Raw genomic sequence first — 24,003 nt, 5'->3', positions numbered from 1 at the left:
GATTTGGGGCCAATTGGATAAATCCCAGAAGTGGGATTGCTGGGTCATAGGGAAGCTCTATGTTTAGTCTGGGGAAGGTGCTTGTACACTGCTTACCAGAGTGGTTCAGAGTTCAGCATAGCAGTGTTCCCTTTTGGCCACATCCCTGTTAGTATTTGTTATTGTTAGCTTCCTTGATACTGGACATTATATCTGGAGTGAGGTGAAATCTCAGTGTTGTTTTGATTTGCATTTCTTTTATCAACAGAGATTTTGAACATCTCGTGTCTGTTGGCCATTCTTCTTCTGAAAAATCTCTTTTTAGGTCTTTAGCCAATTTATTATTTGGGTTGTTGTTTCTTTGAGGAATTGTTTCTTTGTGGAATTTTGTTTTGTATATTTTAGATATGAGGCTCTTGAAAGCCTTTTTTTTTTTTTCTGGTCTTGGGGCTTGAATTCAGGGCCTGAGAGCTGTCCCTGATCCTTTTTGAGCTCAAAGTTAGCAATCTACCACTTGACCACAGTGCCACGTTTTGCTTTTTCTGTGTAGTTTATTGGAGATAGTCTCATAAACTTTTCTATCTGGACTGACTTCAAACTATGATCCTCAGATCTCAGCCTCCTGAGTAGCTAGGATTACAGGTGTGAGTCACCAGCAGCCAGCTGACAACCAGTTTTTTAATCATTCCTTCTGCTATACTGTCTTATTAATTGGGTTCAGAGATTTCAAGGTTGGTCCAGCTATTAAGCTTTTTATTACAATACAGATGTTAGAACATCCCTTTAATCTAAAAATGGGTTCTGTCAGATGCCTTTAATACATAAGGTCATCTTTGAGATAAGTTTTTCACTTTGCAAACTTTTTTTTGTGACAAATAGAATTTTCTAGGATAAGTGTTTTTAAGCTATCCTGATTCAGTTTCCAGAACACATTAATTTAAATTATTTGGGCAAGTTGACAAGGTCACAGAACTCTTTGTTTTATTTATTTTTTACTAAGTGTTATGTTTACTGAGGGAGTATAGGCTTATAGCAAAGAAAATGGTGCCTGTGGCTTGCTTTAAATCAGAGTATTCAGTAATATGGTGTTTATCTGAATTTCTGTCTCCTTTGCCTCATTTCCCTGATCTGTCCTGCTTCAAGCCATATAAAAGGTATTGTAGAACATTTTTAGCATGTAATAGATTCCATGCATCGTGACAGCCTGCATCACAGGCATTTTCTTGTGTTAGTAAAATGTCTTTTGTAAGATTATTTCCAATGGCCATAGATTATCCATGGTATAGTACTAAAAAAACCAAATATCTCTCATATTCTAGTAGTTAAGTGATATATTCATTGCAAAAAAAAAAAAACTTAGGACAGTGAAAAAATAAATTCTATACTTTTTTTTGCCAACCATGAAGTTCTGGAAATACGTCAGTATTAAAATTTTGGAATATTAACTTCCAACTTACACATGCACATACACTTTTTTTTTTAAACAGGGAATGCTTTTTTCCTTTTAATATAAAAATAAACTTTTTTTCTGGTTGTGTTGAGGTTTGAACTTGCTAGGCAGGTGGTTTGCCACTTGCGCTATAGTTCAATTGAAATATCTTTTTAAAGTGATGAAAATAGATCTATAACAAACATTTAAGTTTGTGGGTTTGATATTTGCCTAGCATGGTGGCAGTTCAGGCTTCCATCCACTAGACTGCAATCAATCAATCAATCAATTAAATGTGTCATGTGTCATTGTGAGTATTACAGAGGGCTACAGTCACCAATGTGTGACTATAAATGAGAAGTGAATGGCTTAAATCCTAATTTTCCATCTAGAAAGTGTTTGATTTCAGGGGCTGGGAATGTGACTTAGCAGTAGTGCTTGCCTAGCATGCACAAAGCCTTGGGTTCGATTCCTCAGCACGACATAAACAGAAAAAAATCTAGTGAAAGTGATTTCAGATGAGTTACTGGCTGCTATTAAGCTCAGCTACTTGATGGAAATCATGAATCCCACCTAACTATTAATAAACTGTTGGCTGGGGGGCTCCAAACTCAAATGTTTCAGATCATAATGCCTGAAAAAGATCAAAAGTTTTTGTTTTTCATAGTTTAAACAATATAGAATCCTTTAGGTTGGACTGAAATAGAATTATTATTATTATTTTGGTCAGTTGTGGGGCCTGCAATCTGGGCCTGGGTGCTGTCCTTCAGCTCGTCAGCTCAAGGCTAGCACACTACCACTTAAGCCACAGCACCACTTCTGGCCTTTTCTGCTTATGTGGTGTTGAAGAACTGAACCTAGGACCTCATGCATGCAAGGCAAGCACTCTACCAATGAGCCACCTTTCCAGCCCCTGAAATAGAATTATTTTGCAGCACTACTGCAAATCCCTCACACTAAGAAACAAAAACAAACACAAAAACACAAGAAAGACCAAAACGAAGAAGAAACAAAGATAAGACTGGGAAAAAGATAGGAGGAAAAAAAGAAATACCTAACACAAAGTAAGACCCTCATACATTGCTAGTGAGAATGCAGGTCTTGCCATCACTGTGGAAAACAATGTGGCAATTCCACTAAACATTAAAAACTGGAGTTACCATAATTAGAAATACTACTTCTAAAGTTGTATCCAAGAGAAATGAAAACACAAAATACAAAACACAAAACACAAAAATACAAAAACTTGGATAGTAATCATAGCACTCTTAGACTCCTAATAGTCAAAATGTGGAAATTTCCTATAGCACTATTAACTGATGAACGAATAAATGACATGAGTAAAGAAGCTAGGGTGTGCCTCAATAGTAGATCAGGTACTTAGGATGCACAAGGCCATGGGTGCAGTCAACATCAAAAGCAAAAGCATTCCTCCAAATCACCAAATGATATGATAGATCCAGACAATGGTAATGTAGGATTTGACCAAAAGAAGTAGTTATCCATGCTGTAGCATGGTTGAATCTTGAAAATTATGCTAAGGGAAAGTTGTCATAAAAGTACATAAGCTTATATTCACATGACATATCCAGATTAGACAAATCTATATAAAAAACATACTAGGACCTGGGGTATCAGGATTAAATTGGGAGTGACTACAAACAGGTGTGTGCTTCTTTTTGCAGTGGAAAAATCTAAAATTGATCATGGAAATGGCTGGACAATTATGAATATACCGAAGACCTTTTCATTATATACTTTAAACCAAGTGAATTGGTTCAGGGACCTGAGAGCTGAGGATTAAAGTTTCAAGCCAGCCCGAGCAGGAAAATCCAATTAAACACCAAAAAAGTCGGAAGTGAAGCTGTGGCTCAAGCTAGCCTCCGTGTGTGTGTGTGTGTGTGTGTGTGTGTGTGTGTTAATGAACATTGCCCAGGCCCTGAGCTAAGTCCCTGTACTAGCACACACCTATACGTGTATATGTATACAGTGTTGGGACGGAGTGTTGGGAATTCCAACCTAGGCTATATGGACCTTGTCTCTAAAAATCTAGAGGAAAAAAAAGTTTTTCTGTGAAAGTAGTTAACAAGTCTAAGCCCTTCCGCCGCTCCGCCCCGCGGCCGCTCCAGCGTCGCGTCCACAGGCCCGGCTCCGTGGCAGTGCGGGTGGTCACTGGGGCGGGCTCGCTCTGAGCTGTCTGGAAGTTTGGCGGGTGCCCCGTGGGGACCAGGCGGCGTCCGCTATGCGGTTCTTCCCCTCCCCCCCCCACGCCCCGCAAACGGCTCCGCTTCCCCACGGCCCGGAGGGTGTGCGGGGTGTGCGACTCCGGAGTTCGGGTCCGACTTTAAATAGGCCCGGAAGGCTCGGGGTCACAAACCACGCGCGATTCTCAGGCCTTCGGGAGGTTCGGAGCCCCGCCGTCGCCCTGGCCGAGGTGCGGAGCCCGGCAGGCCGTCCACCGGGCACCGGGCGAGGCCCTCGAGCAACCACCGGGAGACGCCGCGGCGTCCCGGCGACGCGCCCGGGGGAGGGCGGGCGGCGGCCCGCGGGGCGGAGACGTAGACGGGTCAGCGGAGGTCGAGCGATTGTGCGGAGCACGGCGGGCGTGGGGCCGCGGCGGGCGGAGCCCCGCGGGCCGGTGAGGAGCGCGGGAGCCGCGGGGAGAGCCGAGACCGCACGCTGAGACCCCGGGGCGCGGGCGGGGAATCCCAGTCCCCGCCCCCTCCCCGCCCCCCGCTCCGTCACGCCCCTCCCCCCGCCCCTCGGGTTGGAAAGTTTCTAGAATCTCTTCCCAGCGGCCTTTGCGGTTCCAACATGGCGGAGCTGACGGTGGAGGTTCGCGGCTCCAACGGGGCTTTCTATAAGGTATTGGCCCCGTGGCCGCGTCGTGGGGGTCTGCCGGGGGCTGGGGCGGGTTGCGGGGGGGCGTAGGTGGTCCCCGGGAGTGAAGTTTGCGGACGGAAGCGCGGCTGCGCTGAAACCCGAGGCCACACAAGGCTCCGCGCTGGTCTCCACTCTGCCCGCGGTTTAACGGTCTCGGGGGCCCGGGCTCCGCTATGTTTTGAAGCCACTCGCCGGTGCCCCTGGCCTTTCCCTACGGGAGGACCGTGTTCTTGGCCGGGGGTGAGGCCCCTGGGCGAGCCGGCGGGGGCGAGCCGAGCAGCGGCTGGGCGGCGGGGAGGCTGGAGCGAGCAGGCCCAGCGCCTGAGGTGGGAGCCGGGCGGGCGGCGCTGGGGTCGCGGTCCCGCCGCTCCCCCCCCCCCCCCCCGGGCCCGGCCCCGGCTGGTTCCGGCCCGGCCAGGCCTGGCGGGAGCTGCGGCCCGCGGCTCAGACCCCTCCCCGCCGCCGGGGGAGGGGGGCGTCGGGCGGAATCTGAGGAATTCACCTTCGTATTGTTCGGGGTCGGGGCCCACGAATCTCTAGTGTCGGAGCAGGGGGGGAGGGGAGCCGGCGAAAGGGTCGAATGGAAGAGTGAAGTAGAAAAAAAAACCTTGAGATGTGGCGGGGCGAAATGATTTTTACGGCCTGGGAAATCGGGGCGGCGCCTTAAGTCCCTCTGTTACGGAAGAAAAGGGGAGAGTTCTGAAGATTTAAAATGTGGGACTCGGAGGGGCAGGTGGGGCGGTGACTTCTGTCAGGTACCCTGTAAGGTTTTTCTTAAACCCTTTTGATTTTCTCTTTTCCTTTTCTCCACGAGGTTCTTTTTGTTCGTTTCCTTTGAGGAGATGCATTGCTATGTGATCAGGGCTGGTAAACGGATTCTGAAGTAGAGGAATTTCTCGGCCTTTCTGTGTGTGTGTGTGTTGGGGGGGGGGGTGTCAAGTAACTGAAAATGAAGTCCTAACAGTATTTTTTTTTTTACCATTGTAATGATCTCCTTCCGATTTTCTTTTTCCTGAAGTATGCCAGGAGGTTACAAGATCAATAGAAAATCTCCCCCAGCTGTTGTCTGTCAGTCAATCTCAGTAAGCCAAGCATCTCAGATGTTTGAGAGTCTTGGCTATTTTTATGACGAGCCTTCTTCTAATACGTGGGTATTGTGCATACCCACAACGATTTCTTACACGTTTTCATTTCAGTGTATCTGATCACGATTTCCTATTTTCAGCCAGATTTTCCTTAATACATTGATTAGTTTTGTGGGTTAGTCACGTGGTAATAGCATTAAGGAGTCACAGTTGTGCAGAGTATCATGGATTCTTAGAGGCTTTTTACAAAACTGTAAACTGCATAAACTAGAAGCAGTGCCTGTTGGAAAGTAGTTTTTATTTAAGAGTATGATCTATTAACATGTAACTGGTTTATAGTCTTGATAAAACTTGGTGTCAGACAAATGAACTAAGTGAAATTTGACTACTTCTCACTGAAAGTAAGAGGTTGCTTTCCCAGAACCAATGAAGATGATTGGTTTATCTGGACCACAAGGAATGGATTTAGTACGAACTTTTCCTGTCTCGGGTAATGCTTCATCATTCCTCTCATCATACACGTGGTTAGGTTTCATTTTCCAGTTTATTGAAAAAGCGTTTGCTTTGTTTTAACAAGTTCTTTTGTATCATGTAGATGTTAGAATGTAATTTCTTACCTAATTTTATTAGGTTTTTAGTCTGCTGCACAATTGTCATTTTTTATAAGGTAATCAGTTTGGCTTTGTAAAAATTTTTTATAATCTTTGGTTGGTTTCTCATGATTTTTCCTGAGTCAGTTCATAATATACTTCCTATAGTGAAACTCTGGAGTATTACTGATTACTTTTTTTATGCTACAAATCTAGTGCTTGGTTCTACTTAGACTTGACTCTTACCTATTTTACCTTAAAAGTGAGCTGCGAGTTTGGCAGGAGTTGGGAAGGACGTTTAGCCACATTTGTGTGTACTAAAAGTTCATGTTTCAACGTTTGACATTTTATGCAGCCATAATCCACTGTGTGTGTGTGTGTGTGTGTGTGTGTGTGTGTGTGTGTGTGTGTCTGTTTGTAAAATGAGAGATATGATGCAGCAGAGTGGCTCCCAGTATTTTTTTTTTTTTCCCTTGGTTGTGGGGCTTGAACTCCAGGCCTGGGCGTGCAGCCCCTGAGCCTATTTGTACGCAAGGCTATTGATCTACCATTTGAGCCACAGCACCACTAACAGATTTTGAGTGGTTAATTGGGATAAGAGTCTCAGGCAAACTTTTCTGCCGGAGCTGACTTTGAGCTGCAGTTCTCTGAACCTCAATTCTCCTGAGTAGCCAGAGCCTGGCCGGTATGTTTTGTTTTGTTTTTTTTTTGTTGTTAAATCTAGTGTCTACTAGAAACTTTTCCACTGAATAGTAGTTACATTTGAGGCTAGTTTACCTAGAGTAAGTTTTGTTTTGTTTTTTTCCTGAAACAGACTTATTTTACTTTTTACTGTATTGAAGTGTGAACTCAGGGGTTCCTTCTTTACTAGTTTATATTCTTTACATTTGTGTTACCACCACTTGGTGATGAAGGGATTGTCCTGTATATTGCTCATAGGCCCTCAGTAGTTAATCTGACATCCCTAGTTCCTTGCATATTTTTTGTCCTCTTCTTAATGTTGTCATACCCATGGTTTCTTATATATAGGCTTACACAGTGTAAGATGATGATTTTTGCATAGGAGCAGTTTACTTTTTTTCTAATTAGAAAATAATATTTGATCAATGAGGGATTGTTAGAAGCGCATTAAAAAACATAAATTGCCTTGAAATTGAAGAGCTGTTAACATTTGATTCTGAAGTCTGTCCTCACAGACATAAATGCTTTGGCTATAATTGTAAATTTTCATTGAGTTTCCAAAGTCTGTTAGTTGCCTTCAGCTCCCTGGTGCTGGGATTATGGGAGAGTACCGCTAGCATTAGTTGTGGTACTACAGCTACGTTATTCCTGCTTGAAGTATGTAGCCAGTATTACTGCTTAAAGCAATGGTGTGTAGATATCAGTGAACTGAAACTCTATTACAGAACCAGTGAAGAGCTAAAGATTTTGCATGCTAAATATTTTGTCTTTTTAAATTTTAGCTTAATAATAGATCTTTAATTACAGAGAAAGGTCAACAGCCTTATAAATCAGTAGGAAGGAAAAGAATGGGAAGTTATCAATTACACACTTGGTGGTAGGGTATAATTTGATATAAAATACCTGGACCTGGGGCTGAGAAGGTAGCTAGCTCAGTGGTAGAGCTCTTTTTTGCATGCATGAGGCCCTGGGTTCGATTCCTCAGTACCACATAGGCAGAAAAAATTTTAAAAAAAAAGCCGGAAGTGGCGCTGTGGCTCAAGTGATAGAGTGCTAGCCTTGAGCTCAAGAGCTGAGGGACAGCACCCAGGCCCAGAGTTCAGGCCCCACGACCGGACCCAAAAAATACCTGGACCTGGCTTTTGTACCCTTTCTACCTATAGCAACATCTTAAGGATTTACTAATGTACTTTATATATTTTTTTTAATTTTTTTTGTCAGTCGTGGGGCCTGAACTCTGGGCCTGGCTGCTGTCCTTCAGCCTTTCAGCTCAAGGGTAGTGCTCTACCACTTGAGCCACAGTGCCACTTCTGGCTTTTTCTGCTTATGTGGTGCTGAGTAATCGAACCCAGGACCTCATGCATGCAAGGCAAGCACTCTACCACTGAGCCAACGTTCCCAGCCCATTACTTTGGTACTTGTAAAGTGCTTTTTCAAAACTTTATTAAGGTAGAAGATGTGTTCTATACTTTATCTTAACCAGAAGACTAAGAAATTGGAAGAGATGAATATGTGTATTTCATAAAATTGGTTTTTGCAGTTGATTTTTTTTAACATTCTACAGTATTACTCTTTCATTAATCAAAAATGCTTTATTGTTAAAGTGTCCTCTTGTTGCTATTACTGTTTTCATATATTTGTATATATACTTATTTATAAATATATATGTATGTGTGTGTGTGTATGTGTGTGTGTGTGTGTGTGTGTGTGTGTGTGTGTGTGTACATGAGCCTGGGCACTGTCCCTACTATTTTTTACTCAACACTAGTGCTTTGCCACTTGAGCCACAGTTGTACTTTTGGCTCTTTTGCTCACTTGACTTTTTCTGGGCTGGATTTGAATCTTGATTCTAGATCTCAGCCTCATGATTAAGTAGGATCACAGGCATAAGCCACCAGCACCCAGCTGTTTCCATAATTTTGAGGTTGGAATTTCCTCTATGGCCTGGGCTAGGTTGTTTAATTCTGACCTTGCACCCTTGCTCTCCCTTGGAAGAGCTGCAGTTACAGGTGTACACCACTGCACTTAGCTTAAAAGTGATTTTTAACTGATGCCTATGGAATCAAACTTTTTTTAAAGTGGGGTTTGGCTGTTTTGATGCAACATAGGATTTGGAACTTTCTGCTCCTGCAGTCTTCTTCTCTCAACCTCAGGGGTTGCATTGTTGAGACTAAAAATGCCCTTGTGTCATGACTACCTTTACCATATTAGACTTTGGAATATTGCACTATTATAATCTTGAGTTAAATACAGTACTTTTTTTAGTGTTGGTGGTCAACTTGGCGTTTTGTATGATAAACATGCTCATCTCTGAGCTATAAGTAGGTATACTATATACAGCTTTAAATAGAAGTTAAAAGTACTTCATTATTTCTGGCTCATATAGAGGAACATTTCTATGGTGTTGTAAGTATATGTAAAAGGTCTAATATAGGTGAATAAAATCGTCAGGCCCATTTATAAAGTTAATTACTTTTAGAGCTGTCTTTTCTTTGTCACTCATGGGGCTTGAACTCAGGGCCTGGGCTCTATCCCTAAGCAATTTTGCACAAAGCTGTTGCTCTACAACTTTGAACCACAGTTCTACTTCTAGTTTTGACTGGTTAATAAGAGTCTTATGGGGATTTTTCTGCCTGGGCTGGCTTTGAACTATAATCCTCAGATTTCAGCCTCTTGAGCAGTTAGGATTACAGGTGTGAGCCACTGATGCCAGGCTTTTTAAAATTTTTATTTTTATTTCTTTATTTTTGTTTTGTTTTGGTCATTTGTGGGGCCTGAACTCTGAGCCTGGGTGCTGTCCCTCAGCTCTTCAGCTCAAGGCTAGCGCTCTACCACTTGAGTCATGGCGCCACTTCTGGCCTTTTCTGCTTATGTGGTGCTGAGGAATCAAACCCAGGGCCTCATGCATGCAAGGCAAGCGCTCTACCCTGAGCCACCTTCCCAGCCCTTATTTATTTATTTTTTTAAAGGAAAACCGTCTTGCTTTATAATCCAGGCTGGCTTGCTTCCTCCTACTTCAGCTGCCTCTTTTGGGATTAGAGGCATGTACCATGATATGCTGCTAGGAATATAACATTACAAAACTTATACTGTAACATGCATAATTAATTTCTTTATTCATTTAGGTTAATATTAAATAAAATTTGAGGGTATCAGCTAAATTACACATTAGGTATTCTGTCACTAATAATAAACTCTATAGATTATAGTGAAGTGGTTATATTCCTGGGTGTCTGAGTTACAGTGTTTGAACTAAGGATCTTTAGCTTATTTGGTTTCCTTGTCACTATATTACCATGAGCCATGTTTCCAACCTAGCTTTTATGAAATGGACTTTTCTTCCTTCTCATCTCAGTCCACATTACATGTATGGGCCCATGAGCTTGGCTACAATTTTAAAAATTAAATCAATGTTTCCTAAATGCTGAGGAGTTCCACAGTGGGGCATGTTGGGGGTAAAATGTCCTGGCCTGGTTCTCAGGTCATCTGCCTCAGCTAGATTTAATTAAGACAGTGTGTGTTTGTGTGTGTGTCTTGCACATAAATGTACATGCAAGTCCTTTACCACAGTGAAGCAGTTAACACCATTTATGGATAATAAGGCTGAGTCTAAGGAATTAAAGGCTGATTCAAGATTCAAACTCTGATCTTTGACTCTATAGAGTTTATCTTTTTAAACCATATGGTAGTTTTTTTTTTAAAGTACAATTAGGTAGTTTGCAAGCTATAACCAATTAGTACAATGAAAATTACAAGGATGGAATTGTGATGATTCCTACAGTAATGATTTGGCCTATATTTTCTTTACAAAAATGCTCTTTTCAAAATGGTAGCCACCAGTTGCTGAGTTCAGAAGTGTTAGTCTCAATTAAGATAGTTTGTAAAAGAATGTAAATCATACCAATAATTTATGGTGCCTGTGGCACACACCTGTAATCCTAGCTACTCAGGCAGCTGAGACCTGGAAAATTTGTGATTGGAAGCCAGCCCAGGCAGAGAAGCCCTTTAACTCCCTTCTCTAGTTGGCCAGTAATATGGGGCTGGAGTTGTGGCTCAAATAGTAGAGTGCCAGCTGTGAGGAAGACAGCTTAGGCTCTGAGTTCAGACTCTTAGTACCAGCAAGAACTAAAAAAAAAATTATATAGCTCAAATAATATTTAGAATATATTAGGTTAAAATGTTAAAAAATGTTTACTTTTGTGTAGAATAATTTAACGATATATACACCTTACATTTTTTTTTTGTATTTGATAGTGTTTACATCCTCCACGGTAGTTTTAAGGTGTTGGTGAGTAAGGTACTTTTGGATATACTTGTAATGCACATAATTATATGTACTTTTTTGGGGGGGGGGTGGTGGTGGGCCTTGAGCCCAGGGCCTGGGTGCTGTCCCTGAGCTCTTTTGCTCAAGGCTAGTGCTCTACCATTTTGACTCATAGCACCCAATTGGAGATAAGAGTCTCATGAAGAGTTTGGTGCCCAGGCTGGTTTAAAACCGCAATCCTCAGATTTTAGCATCCTGTGTAGCTAGGATTACAGGCATGAGCCACAAGTGCCTGGTTGTCTGTACTAAAGCAGTATTAGGGTTTGATTGAAGTGCTTCATGCTTGCTAGGCTAACACATTTACCACTGAGCTATGTCTTCAGCCTTATCATTTATTGGTTATTGGGTGGGGGGAGTGTCTTCATATTTCTCTAGGGAATGTTTAAACCATGATGCTCCAGCTTTTGGGCCTCCTATCCTTGTTGGGATCACAAGCATACACTATTGTGTCCAGCTTTACTGCCTTGGCTTGTGCTGGTACCACAGTTCTCCCAATCTTAGTCTCCCACATAGTTTGGGATGACAGGTGTGCATCCCTGTGCTTATTTACAGATTCTTTGAGAAGGGGTCTTGTGAATGTTTCTGCCTGAATTGGCCTTGAATAGTCCTCTTTCTGGCCCCTTGGATAGACTGGCTTCCCTTTCTTTCCTTTTTCTTTTTTTTATTATTAACATAGGACTTTATTGTGAAAATACTGTGGCTTCCCTTTCTTAATTCAGCCACTTAATTATATTTATATTTATATATAATTATGTTTCTCTTGCCATGGCTTTTTAAAGACTTTTTTGTTATTTTGAAGACTTTTTTTTTTAACTTGGAGGGATGTTTTATTGTTATATTTCTAAGTGCTTCCAGTATTTTCCAATTACTTCCCCCTCCTTTATCACTCTCCCTTCCTTCTTCCCAAAACAATTTCAACAGATTTTCTTGTTATAGTTTCATAGTTGGAAGCCATCTTGAACACATTTTCTAGTAGTTTGATAATGTGCATTTTGTACATAGTAGTCTTCAGTCTATATAATGACTGAATAAATTATGAGAAAACATATTTTTCTATAAAAGTGCATTTTTTCTATCAAAGTGGGTTGCTTCCTGTCAGTCTTCTGAGAATTGTTTTTCTGTAAAGTTCCTGCTTTGTCCTTGGTTGATTAAACTTTAGTTACATCTTTTTCCTCCTACACCTTAATTAAGATATCTTTGTTACAAGCTCATGGAATTTGTTACATATTGCTCTTGTTAATTACAACCTATTCCTTTTAAACTACATCCTGTTACAGATTCTAAGCCAGGGCACCACAGCCAGTCTGAGCAGAGGGGCAGGACCTGCTGGGTTATGCATAAAAGGGGAGTAGCCTGAATAGTTCTATGTGCTTGATTGCTTGGTGGATTTTGGCACCCTCATTGACCTCTAGTTTTTTATTCACAACAGTTAAATGCGTAATAATAATGGGGAAGGATAGTTTTGTGTGTGTGCTAGAAATTAAACCTAGGGCCTTACATACTAAGCAAATGTTCTTACCTGCTGAACCACACTCCACTCCCAACTCATGAAGGCTTTATGTGTGTATGTACGTGTATGTGACATTTTTAACCAGGATTTACTGTAATGAAATAACTTCTGCAATATAATTAATAAAAAGTGCATTTTAATTGTTAAATGTGTCCATTGGCTTGAAATAAGTATCAGTAATTGTCAGCTTTGCAGATTTAGTTATGTAGGTCTTTAATCTTCAAAGTTGAGTTTTAGTTTTTTTTTTTCTTTTTTAAATGTGGTTTTCTGTGTTATCCAGGCTGTTCTTGGAACTCCTGGACTCAAATGATCTTAGTATCTCAACTTTCCCAGCCGGTGACATTATAGGCTACTATTCCTGGCAAACAAATTATGTGTGTGTAAGTATAAGTAATTTATAAATGAATTAAAATAAGCACATTGAATAGGCCTCCCAAGTGCTGGGATTATAGGCATGTACCACTATGCCAGGTATCACACAAGTTTAAAAAATATAGATGTATGTATTTATGTATGCATTCACATTTCTAATTTTACAGTTACAGGTGGAATGTACAAACTTGATTTATTCCAAATTTGTTCCTTATCTTTTTTTCCTGACTGTCCTTTATCACTCAGTATCTTGTCCCCTATGTTTTAAGTAACCCCTATTTATAACCATGTATCCATGTTTCCAGCCAGATTTTGCTCTGTGCTCATAGTTGTATTTGGAGACACATTCTTAACACAGATGTGAGGGTTTTTTTTAGTATGCTCTATAAAAAAGTAAAATTGTCTATCTTAAACTTAATGTGTAATATAGTTAATTTGTATTAGTTGCTTAATATTTCCTAAGGATATATCAAGTTCGGTTGCTCTTCAGTAATGGCTACATTTTCCTCCTTGTGTCTGTCTCATCTTACTCTACATATCTATTTCCAATTGGATAATTTCAAGAAATGGGATAGATTTGGCGAAAGCAACTGTATATTTTTAGGAACTTAAAAAAACTAACAAATGTTAACAGATGACTTTTCAAAAAGTGGCAATTCTTTTACCCTGTTCTCAGCCAGAAATGGGTTTTATAATCTTTTATTTTTAGCAGCAGGGTTCACTGTAACTTTGATTTACAGATTCCACTTGGGAATTTTTATGTTTGTTTGACTTAGAATATGCTGTTCCACAGATTGCCTTAATTTGCCAGTCTTTGTTATGTTGTCACTTAACAGTTTTTAAGGTTTCTAAATATTATAGGTATTAATCTGGTGACTTAGTACTTCTTCTTCCATATATAGGTAGACAGTTGTGGTAGTACCTTACATTAAATAGTAAACCATCTCTGAATAAACCATCTCTGAAATACTGTTTTGTATATGTAAGGATCAGGTGCTGATTGTCCTCCTTATCCATAACTCCCTGGCACGAGAGGGTGACATTTGATATACAAAAGGGCTGCCTCCTGTCATGGGGCTTGAACTTATAGCCTGGGCATAGTTTCTGAGGATTTTTTTTTTCTACCATATGATCTATAGTTTTGTGGTTTCTTGGGGATAAAGAGACTTTTCCTGCCTGGGCTGGCTTTGAACCGCGATCCTCAGCTCTCAGCCTCCTGGGTGTTTAGAATTACAGGTTACATAAAAAAAAAAAAAAAAGAATTACAGGTTAGTTTCTTTGTGAGATAAGGTCTTGTTTATTTTTTTCCAGGGCTCCTCACTGACTCTGCCTTTCAGCTAACTAGTATAACAGGCATATGTATCACTATGTCAGTCCTGAGCCTTATTTATTTATTTATTGTTTACTGCTTCAGATCTTTATTGACCTGACCTGCCATGTACTAAGTAGTGAATCCGAGCCTTAAAAATAACAATGAAATCACTCTGTTGTAGTGGTTTTTATTAAATGAAGGTCTTTTTTCCTTCTCTGATACAGGTTTTATTCCTGTGTGGACAGTATAAATGTAGTATAGACATAAAAGCTCCAGATTTATTTTAGTTTCTTTGGGGGGGAAAGGAATAGCTTTAAAGATTACTGTCATATCTTTGAGTGCATAAGAATACTGAACTTAAATAGGCATCAATCCTTTGGTTTGCAGATTGAGAAACTTTTTTTTTTTTTAAACGGGTTGTCTTGATGATGATCCAGATCTTGGAGATATTAAGTAGGGTTCTGTATACATGAGAACGAAGTAAATTCATTACATACAGTGGATGCCTTACTGCATTGGACTGTTAAAAGCTCTGATTGTAAAAGACTGTTAAGATTTTTCTAAATTAGAAAAATTCTATAGATGGCTGGAAGTGAGGCTCAAGGGCAGGCCCTAAGTTTCAACCCCAGTACTCCTCCCAATCCTGTAAAATGCTTCTTAAATGCATAGGATGCAAAGCATGACAGTTAACAGGATGAACAGTTTGATTTGAGGTATCAGTAAGCCATGGATGGAGTTATCTAAATAGTTTAGAATCCAGGGAATAGATTATTTCTACTCAGACTTGGAGAGCTAAAGGCTCTTGCAGTTTCTTTGTACCTAAAATGGTATCAGTCGTGAGAATTATCACTAATTTGAGGCTTGGTTGTCTTGGTATTCTCACGTGCATTTTGACAGATCACCTTTAGACACTTTTTTTTTTTTTTTTTGGATCCGGTCGTGGGGCCTGAACTCTGGGCCTGGGCGCTGTCCTTGAGCTCTTCAGCTCAAGGCTAGCGCTCTACCACTTGAGCCACAGCGCCACTTCCGGCTTTTTTTTCTTTTTGCTTATGTGGTGCTGAGGAATCAAACCCAGGGCCTCATGCATGCAAGGCAAGCGCTGTACCACTGAGCCACCTTCCCAGCCCACCTTTAGACACTTGTATACATAACACTTTAAAACATCTTCATGTTAAGATGTTTCTTCTCAATGTATTTTCTTTAGTGCCATGGAGAGCATTAATGCTGCAAGCACACTTTGAAAGAGCTCTCCTCTATTATCTCCAGGATTTTCTTCCAAGAATTTCTGTAAGTTTGGAAGCCCATGCTTTCTTGATTTTTATCAGAAGGTGTCAACAGAAAAGCCTTCTGGTAAGAAACCTCAGTCCTTCCTAAAATGATTCTTCAGGGGTTTGCTGACTGAAATCTCAAGGGATATATTCAAATCTGTAGGGGCAAGCAAACCAGTTTGAGCAGGGTTAAAAAGTGACATTTATATCCTGACTGGCAGGTGTGCTTTATTGTAAGAAGCATCTGAAGATGTTAAATCTTCAGAATTGAGGGTGGGAAGTCAAACACTGGCCAAGGACAAATAAGTAAACTGATGTAATTGATCAAGCATTAACAAGTGATATCTAAATACATTGTTATAGTTTATGAAAAGCAAAAAATGTGAAGTAATGAATTTTACATAAATTATACTATTTCTTTTTTTGTATTTTTTTTATTGTATAAATGCTGTACAGAGGGGTTATAGTTACATGAGCAAGGTAATGAGTACATTTACTATTGAGCATTGTTGCCTCCTCCTTTGTTTTCCCCCTCCCATCTCCTTCCCTCCCACCTCCACAACTCCCCCCCACACCCAGTTGTAATGTTTGTTTTTCACAGTGTTGTTTACATCTCATTCTTACAATGGGTCAACCTGTATCCTTATTTAAGCATATTTTTTTTTCCCTTCTCCTCCCCGAATTAAAGAAGTGTATATACAAGATGCAGAGCACAAACATTAAATACAGTGAAAACGCATTATACCCTGGGGGAGGAACATACAAAGAAACAAAAAAATCACATGGTACATTACTTTTTCTTTTTTAAACTGTACTTTTATAATCAAATTTATTCTCAGCAGTAATCTTTGCCTGATGTGTTGAAAGGGGAGAAATTAAGAGTTAGGGAAAAGCATCTCACAAATAAGCCAAGTGTTTCTAGTTAAGAGGCATATTTAATCAGTTTATGTTTTAGAAATGCAGTATTTTACCACAAGGTACTCTAGGAACTAAGCCATCAGGTAAAGTGCTTTCAATATGTTTGAGAAGGAATCAAACATATACAATGAAATTGTTAAATCTAGAAAGAAAAATGTTTACATTTTGTTTAAATTTGATGTCACTAATCCATGAAAAATGTAGAACTTTGATAGAAGGTGGAGTGACTCAATGCTGTAAGGACAACTTGACCAGTCAAGTTTGAAGGAAGCAGTGTTGTGATTGATAGTTTCTATCTTATTTACGGAATCAATGTGAGCTAGAGGCTTGATTCCTGATCGTTACTTGTTGAACCATGAGCATTCTTATTTTTTTTTTCTTGGGTCCGGTCGTGGGGCCTGAACTCTGGGCCTGGGCGCTGTCCCTCAGCTCTTCAGTTCAAGGCTAGCACTCTATCACGTGAGCCACAGCACCACTTCCGGCTTTTTTTTCTTTTTGCTTATGTGGTGCTGAGGAATCGAACCCAGGGCCTGGAGCATGCAAGGCAAGTGCTCTACCACTGAGCCACCTTCCCAGCCCAGCATTCTTATGTTTTAATAAATTTAACTTTTGAGATTGGAGTGGGTTAAGTGCCAGGGATAGTTCCTGACTTCCATTTAGGAAGATTATTATTATTATTATTATTATTGCTAGCTGTTTTTTCTTTTAGAAGTTGGTTTTTTATCTTGGGCTTTCTTCTAAACTTGTAGATTAAAACTGTTTTCCTTCCTAATTACCATTCTTAGTAGTTTACTGAGTATTAAGGTCTTTATTTCTGTTTCCAGTAACCAACCTAAACAAATAGATGAATTTAAAGTTCTACTTTTCCAGCAAAGAAATTTTTTCTAGACTAGAATAATCATGTTCCAAAAGAATTTAATGGGAATGTTTTCAAAGGGATTTAACCATTTTACAGAATTCCTTTCCTTTCCTTTTTCTTTTTTTCCTTTCCTCTTCTCTGTTCTATTGGTCTTGGGGGCCTGAACTCTGGGCCTGGGCTCTGTCCCTCAGCTCTTCAGCCACACGACCACTTCTGACTTTTTTCTGCTTATGTGCTGCTGAGGAATCGAACCCAGGGCCTCATGCATGCAAGGCAAGCATTCTACCACTGAGCCACCTTCCCATTTGTAAGATTTAGTAGAAAAGCTTTTGTCCATTTTATTTTCTTAGCCACTAATTATGTTTAGAAAGCAAATTGATTGTTGTATAGCTTGCCACCTTACTGAATCACTAAGGATTTTCTTTCTTTAATTTCTGTTTAGAGTATTTCAAAGTGCTACTTCTTACAAATTCCCTCTTTCCTAATTTTATATTTAATTTATAATATTGCTGTATGTTTTCTCATCTCATACTGGAAAAACTATTTCATAGATAGTTTATCTCATTTATCTCATAATGAAAAAACTAGGGCTGTGTGTTTGTGGAAAGTGCATACCCAAACATAATTGACATTAATGTTTTGTTTGTGGAAGGCATGTACTTGATTAAAGGATTTTCTTATGAACAAAATTTTCTAGTGGCTTATTAGGCATCTAGTTTCAGCTAGCTTATTACTGAAGTGTTAATTGCTGTGGTTTCCCCACTCTGAAAGTTGGGTTTTGAAGAATTAGTAAGTTAGTTGAAAATGTTACTGACTTCAGATAAGTGATGATTCATATTTATCAACTTGGAAATTCTGTTTTCTGAAATATTAAGTGGAAAGGGTCTTGCACTTAATATTTGAGAAACAGCCATCCATTTTCTAATATGGAAGGATTTGTAACTATGAAAGTGCTTACCAAAATGATTGCTATGAATGAATATGCATTATACTAGAAATCAGACTGGATACAGAAGTTATTACTAGAGAATGTTTGGTTAAATAACCAAAGTTGGAATGGCAGCTCTTTTAACATTATATTTTTAAGTAGAAAGAATAAAAAAGTCTTCCGAATTGCAAGGAAGGAGTCTACTATGGGGAATATAGCACTTGTAGTGAGAAGTTTGTTTTTAAGACTCCATGAAGGTATGCGATGATATATTCTATATCATACAAGTAAATGAGATAATAAATAAGCAGTTGGAACTGGAGAAGGGAACCAGGGATATGTCAGAGATACTATTTGAGTAGCAAAGGTTGGAAAAAGGAACTGGGAGGCTTCAGGTTTATGAATTACCTGCATTCCTACAATTGGCCATACTTTATTATTAAAATAAATGACAAATGAAGGTGGGGGGAGTGGAGTGGGAGAAAATGAGGGAGCAGATAACACTGTTCAAAAAGAAATGTATTCATTACCTTATGTAACTGTAATCCCTTGTACATCACCTTTACAATAATATTTAAATTAAATCAGTGACAATCCAACTGTTAACCTCTCCTCTAAGACTTTTTCTAGGGTTATACTGAACTACTTGTTTTCCAGTTTTCACTGCCAATTTTTTGGTAGTTGAATTTGCTTACGTAATAGTAGAATGGTAATACTATTAGGATTACTATAGAATAGTGTGTGCATGTGTATTTTTAAGACTGCTTTGCAAAATTACAAATTTTGCTGCAGTCTTGTCTGTTCTCTATTTTTCTCCTCTTGGGTTTTATAGTAAAGTCTTAGCTTCCCTTTAGTTTTTAATGTTTTTCTTTCTTTTTTTTTTTTTTTTGGAAGGAGTGACTTTTTTGACCAGGTATTATGTACATATTTTTGATATGTACATCTGCTAATTATCTAGTATTTCACATGTGTATAAGTATTTGAGAAAGTGAAGGATTTGTGGTTCTGATAGAAATAAATCTTTTTATTCTTTTTTCTTTTTCTTTTTGTCTGTTGTGGGGCTTGAACTCTGGCCCAGGCGCTTTCTCTGAGCTCTAGCTCAAAGCTAGCATACTACTTTGAGCCACAGCTTTTCTGCTGGCTTCGAACTGTGATTTGTCTTCTTCTCTCCCCCCCCCCCCCCCCCTTTAGGTATTGAGGTTTGAACTGAGGCCCTGGGCTGTGTCTCTGAGCCACTCTGTCCTCAAGGCTCTACCACTTGAGCCACAGTCTCATGTCCAGCTTTTTCTGAATAGTTTATTGGAGAAAAGAGTTTCACAAACTTTGCTGCCCACGGCTGGCTTTGAACTATGATCCTCAGATCTCCAGCCTCTTGAGTAGCTAGGATTGCAGGCATGAGCCACCAGCATCGGCTGTCTTTTTTTTTTTTAATAAGTTTCCTTTTCTTTGTTTAGTGTGAATTACAGTTACACAAGTTTCAAGGACTGCTCACCCAACATTACATAGTGATAGGTAAAGATTTTGAATAAATAATTTCTATCCTACTTTTTATCCCTAATTAAAAATATTTTATAAAAAGGTTTATTGTAGTTTGTCCTCTAGTAAGTATGTCAGGTCTTATTATTTTTTTTTTTTTAGCAATTTTGATCAAAGGAAGGTAAATTTAATTTCTTTTAAAGTGTTAACCAGCCACATTTATTGATATACATGGGACACAGGTTGTTTAGTTGCACAAAGATCTTTGAGAACCTAGAATCCCTGAAGAGCTTTGACCAGAAAAGGAGAGATGGATCTCTTAAGAAAACTCACTCTGGGTGAAGGTGTAACCTGACCCATACTAGACTAAGTAGATTTGGAAGTTGAGAAAAAGGAGATGGTTCTAAGTCAAATTGGAATTTGGTTCTGAGCATCTTTTCCTATATTGTCTGCATTTGGGAAAAGAGATTGTTTAGTCAAAGGAAGTAAACTAATTTTAAAATTTAAGGTTAGAAAAATGACCAGCGAGTTTATTGAGAACCAATTTATACTCCACCTATGGTTTTGAGGCAACATAGTAATCTTTATTGTTGTTATTTTATTTGAGCTAGTATTGGGGTATGAAATCAGAGCTTCATGCCATTGCTTAGCATTTTTGCCCATGCCTGGCATTCTACCACTTGAGCCACACATCAACTTTCAGCTTTTTGCTCATTACTTAGAAATAGGAATCTCTTGGATTTGTCTACCTAGGCTGGCTTTCAATCTTTTTGTTTTTACTTTTTTTTTCTTTTTAAAGCAGTGTACAAAGGTTTCCATTTAACAAAAGAGTTTATGCTTACCACTTGAGCCCCATAGCACCACTTCCAGTTTCCCTAGTGGTTTATTGGAATAAGAGCCTCATGGACTTTGCTGCCTGGGCTGGCTTTGAACTGTGATCCTTAGATCTCAGCCTCCTGAGTAGCTAGGTGCCCAGCTATATATTTGAGTTGTTTTCTCTCATATGTGGAAACTAAAATGATCATATTCTTTGTCTTTCTGGTCCTGACTTAAAATTTTTTTTTTCCAGATCCTTCTGTTTCTTTGCAAATGTTGCAATACCATTCTTTCTTAACATGAGTAAAATTTCATTGTGTTATATCTACACCACATTTTCTTGATCCATTCCTTCATGTCCCCTAGAGGGACATCTGAGCTGATTCCATACTTCAGTTATTATAGCGAATAGTGCTGTAATGAACATGGCTGTGCAGGTAGCCTTAATATTTATCCCATTATAATTTTTTGGGTAAATGCCCAAGAATGCTGGATCATATTTGTTTAGCTTTTTGAGAAAACTCCATACTGCTTTCCAGAGTGGTTAAACAAGTTTACATTCCCACAAATAGTGAGCTAGGACTCCTTTTTGCCATCCATATCCACACCAGCATCTGTTAGTGGTCATTTTTGTTTTCTGTTTTTTTGTTTTTGCCAGTCATTGGGCACTGTCCTTGATCATCTTTTTCCTCAAGCCTCTAGCATACTTCCATTTGAGCCACAGTGCCACTTCTGATATTTTCTGTTTATGTGGTTGTGAGGTGTTGAACCTGGGGCTTCATGAATGCTAGTTAGGCAAGCCCTATACCAGAGCAACCTTCCTGCCAATGTTTGTATTTTTGATGATGGTCATTCTAACTGGGGTGAGATGGAATCTGTGTTGCTTTGATTTGCATTTCTTTTCCTGTGGCCAGAAATGTTCAGCATTTCTTTAGATCTGTTTGCCATTTCTACTATTTTTGAGAAGTCCATTTAGCTTGTTTGCCCATTTAGTAAATGGGTTGTTGATTCTTTGAGGGTTTATTTTTTTTTAAATAAGTTTTTTATTGTGAAAATACTGTACAGAGGGTTTACAGTTATAAGAGCTAGGTAATGAGTACATTTCTTATCAAGCATTGTTGCCTCTTTCTTTGTTTTTCCCCCTCCCATCCCTTCCCTCCCACCTCCACAACTATCCCCCTCGCCTAAATAGTGTCTTGTACATCTCATTGTTAGAGTTGGTCAACCTGTATCCCTATTTAAACATTTTGTTTTTTCCCTTTCCCTCCCCGAGGGTTTATTTTTGTATGTTTGTAAAAGTAAATTGTAATTTCATTCTCATTGAACTCGTATTTCAGTATCTACTTCTGTTAAAGGCAAATCAGTAAACCCAAGTAAAAGCTCATATGATGAAAAATAGCCAGTCACAGGTAGAAATTAGTATTAAAAATAATTTTATTATTATAAGATGTTGTACAGAGGGGCTCCTTTTCATAAGTCAAGTAATGAGTACATTTTATTTTTTGAAAAAGCACACCTTTCCTCCAGTTTCCTCCTCCCATCCATACCCACAGATTACATAGATCATTTTCCACATAGTGTATACTGAATAGCATGAATGCTTACTTTCTAAAAATGCTTTCTAAAAATCCCCAAACAAAAACAGTCTCACAACCAAAACCCATGTTTCCATTTCCTGCAGTTTGTTTCAATAAGTAGTATTTTAAGTGTTTAGAGAAATTACACCTTTTGTTGTTTTTCCTCTGAGGGTAACCTCCTATAAGTCTGACAATTTGTGTGTGAATGTCTAGAGTACTGTTAGGTTATCAGGTCCAGTTAATTTTAGATGTAGCTTCCACATATGAGAGAAAACATTCTGTTTGTCTCTCTGATCTTGGCTTAGCATTTGTTCAAGGTCCATCCATTTCTCTGCAAATGACATAATCTTTTTAATGGATGGGTACAATCTTTTTGTGTGTATATACTACATTTTATTAATCCACTCACTTGTAGGGCATCTGGGCTGTTTCTACAACTTGGCTGTTGTGAGTAGTATAGCAGTGAACGTGGATATGTAAGGTCTTTACCATATCCTGACTTGTAATGTTCTAGGTAGATCCCCAAGAATGGTATGACTGGGTCCGTAGTAAAGTTACATGTGTAATTTTTTGAAGAACCCCCATACCTCCTTCCAGAATGGTTGTACTAGTTTACATTCCCAATAACGGTGTAGTTCCCCACAGCTCTGCTAGTATTTGTTGTGTGAGTCCTTGATGGTGGCCAGTTGTTTTGATTTGCATTTCCTTAATGGTCAGGGATGTTCAGTAGTTCCTCATGTGTCTTATTTGCCTTTCTTTTGAGAAATCTTTTAAAGCGTCTTTGCTCATTCATTCATTGGTTTACTAGTTTTAAAGTTCCTTGTGTATTTTGTCTATTAGACCTTTGTCAGATGTTTTGCTAGTGATGATTTTCTCCTAGTCTATTGGCTGTCATTCTGGTCATTAGGCCATTGTGTGATATATAGGTGGCAAAAATCTTTTCCCATTCTGAAGGTTTCGGTTGTCTTTTTAGCTTAACTGTCCTTGGTTGTGCAAAATTTTTTTAGTTTAATCTAATCATATTTATGCTGTGTTTCTCTGTCTTAGAAAGTTTTTGCCTTGTACCAAGGAGTCCTAATGTTTCTTTACACCTTCTTGTAGTGATTTCATGGTTTCAGGTCTTACGTTGAGATCTTCGATGCATTTTGACTTGATACTGGTGCAGGGTGATTAATTCAGATTCAGTTTTAGTGTTCTGCATGTGGTTATCCAATTTTCCCAGCCTGGCTTTGAACCCTCATATCTCAGCCTCCTGAATAGCTAAGATTAAAGGCAGGAGTCAGTAGTGCCCTGCTTAGCCCAGTTAAGTTTTGGGAGTGAGGAAGGAATCAATGAGGTTTGAACTTAGGGTCTGAGCTTTCTCATTCAAGGCTAGTGCTTCACTACTTGAGCCACAGCTCCACATTTGCCCCTAACCCCTTTTTGTGGTTAAGTGGAGAGAAGTCCCATGGGCTTTTCTGCTCAGGCTGGCTTTGAACCATGATCCTCAGTCAGATCTCAGCCTTCTGAGAAGTTAGGATTACAGATGTGAGCTGTCCAGCTGACCCAGTATTTTTCTAAGGGAAGAGGTAAAAGAAGTAGGAAAATTATATTAAGGTAATGGTAAGGATTGTACCTTTCAAAAAAGTCATATTTTTCTAAAGTTGAGCTATAATTTAATATTTGTAACATAAAATTTGAGTTCTTACTCTGTTATTGTGCTAAATATCTTATTTTTCAGTTTTTTGGTGTTTTTTTTTTTTTGTTATTGTTGTTGGTCATTGGGCTTGAACTCTAGGCCTGAATGCTGTCCTTCAGCTCAAGGCTCAAGGCTAGTGCTCTACCACTTGAGCCAGTACGCCACTTCCAGTTTTCTGAGTGGGTTATTGGAGATAAGAGTCTCACGGACTTTCCTGCCTGGACTGGCTTTCAACTGTGATCCTCAGATCTCAGCTTCCTGAGTAGCTAGGATTACAGGTGTGAGCCACTGGCACCCGGCTTTCATTTTTCAGTTTTA

General features: G+C 39.4%; 1 protein-coding gene across 6 annotated transcripts in view; it reads left to right on the top strand.

Annotated features, from left to right (window-relative positions):
* Positions 1–4,188: 4,188 nt before the first annotated feature.
* Positions 4,189–24,003, top strand: part of Fxr1 (FMR1 autosomal homolog 1) — a 61,074-nt gene continuing 41,259 nt past the window's right edge. For 4 of the 6 annotated variants that reach the window (XM_042669836.1, XM_042669830.1, XM_042669833.1 and 1 more), the window contains exon 1: positions 4,206–4,273. In XM_042669836.1, coding sequence (XP_042525770.1) covers positions 4,223–4,273 — 51 coding nt within the window. In that variant the 5' untranslated portion in view covers positions 4,206–4,222. Of the gene's footprint in view, positions 4,274–24,003 lie in introns of all 6 variants that reach the window. The other 2 variants (XM_042669835.1, XM_042669832.1) reach the window with 1 other exon arrangement.

This window comes from Dipodomys spectabilis, unplaced genomic scaffold (assembly GCF_019054845.1).
Source record: "Dipodomys spectabilis isolate Male_0828 unplaced genomic scaffold, ASM1905484v1 ptg000506l, whole genome shotgun sequence".
NCBI lineage: Eukaryota > Metazoa > Chordata > Mammalia > Rodentia > Heteromyidae > Dipodomys > Dipodomys spectabilis.
The sequence above is the reverse complement of the archived record's forward strand: the minus strand, read 5'-3'. Positions and strand labels throughout refer to the sequence as shown.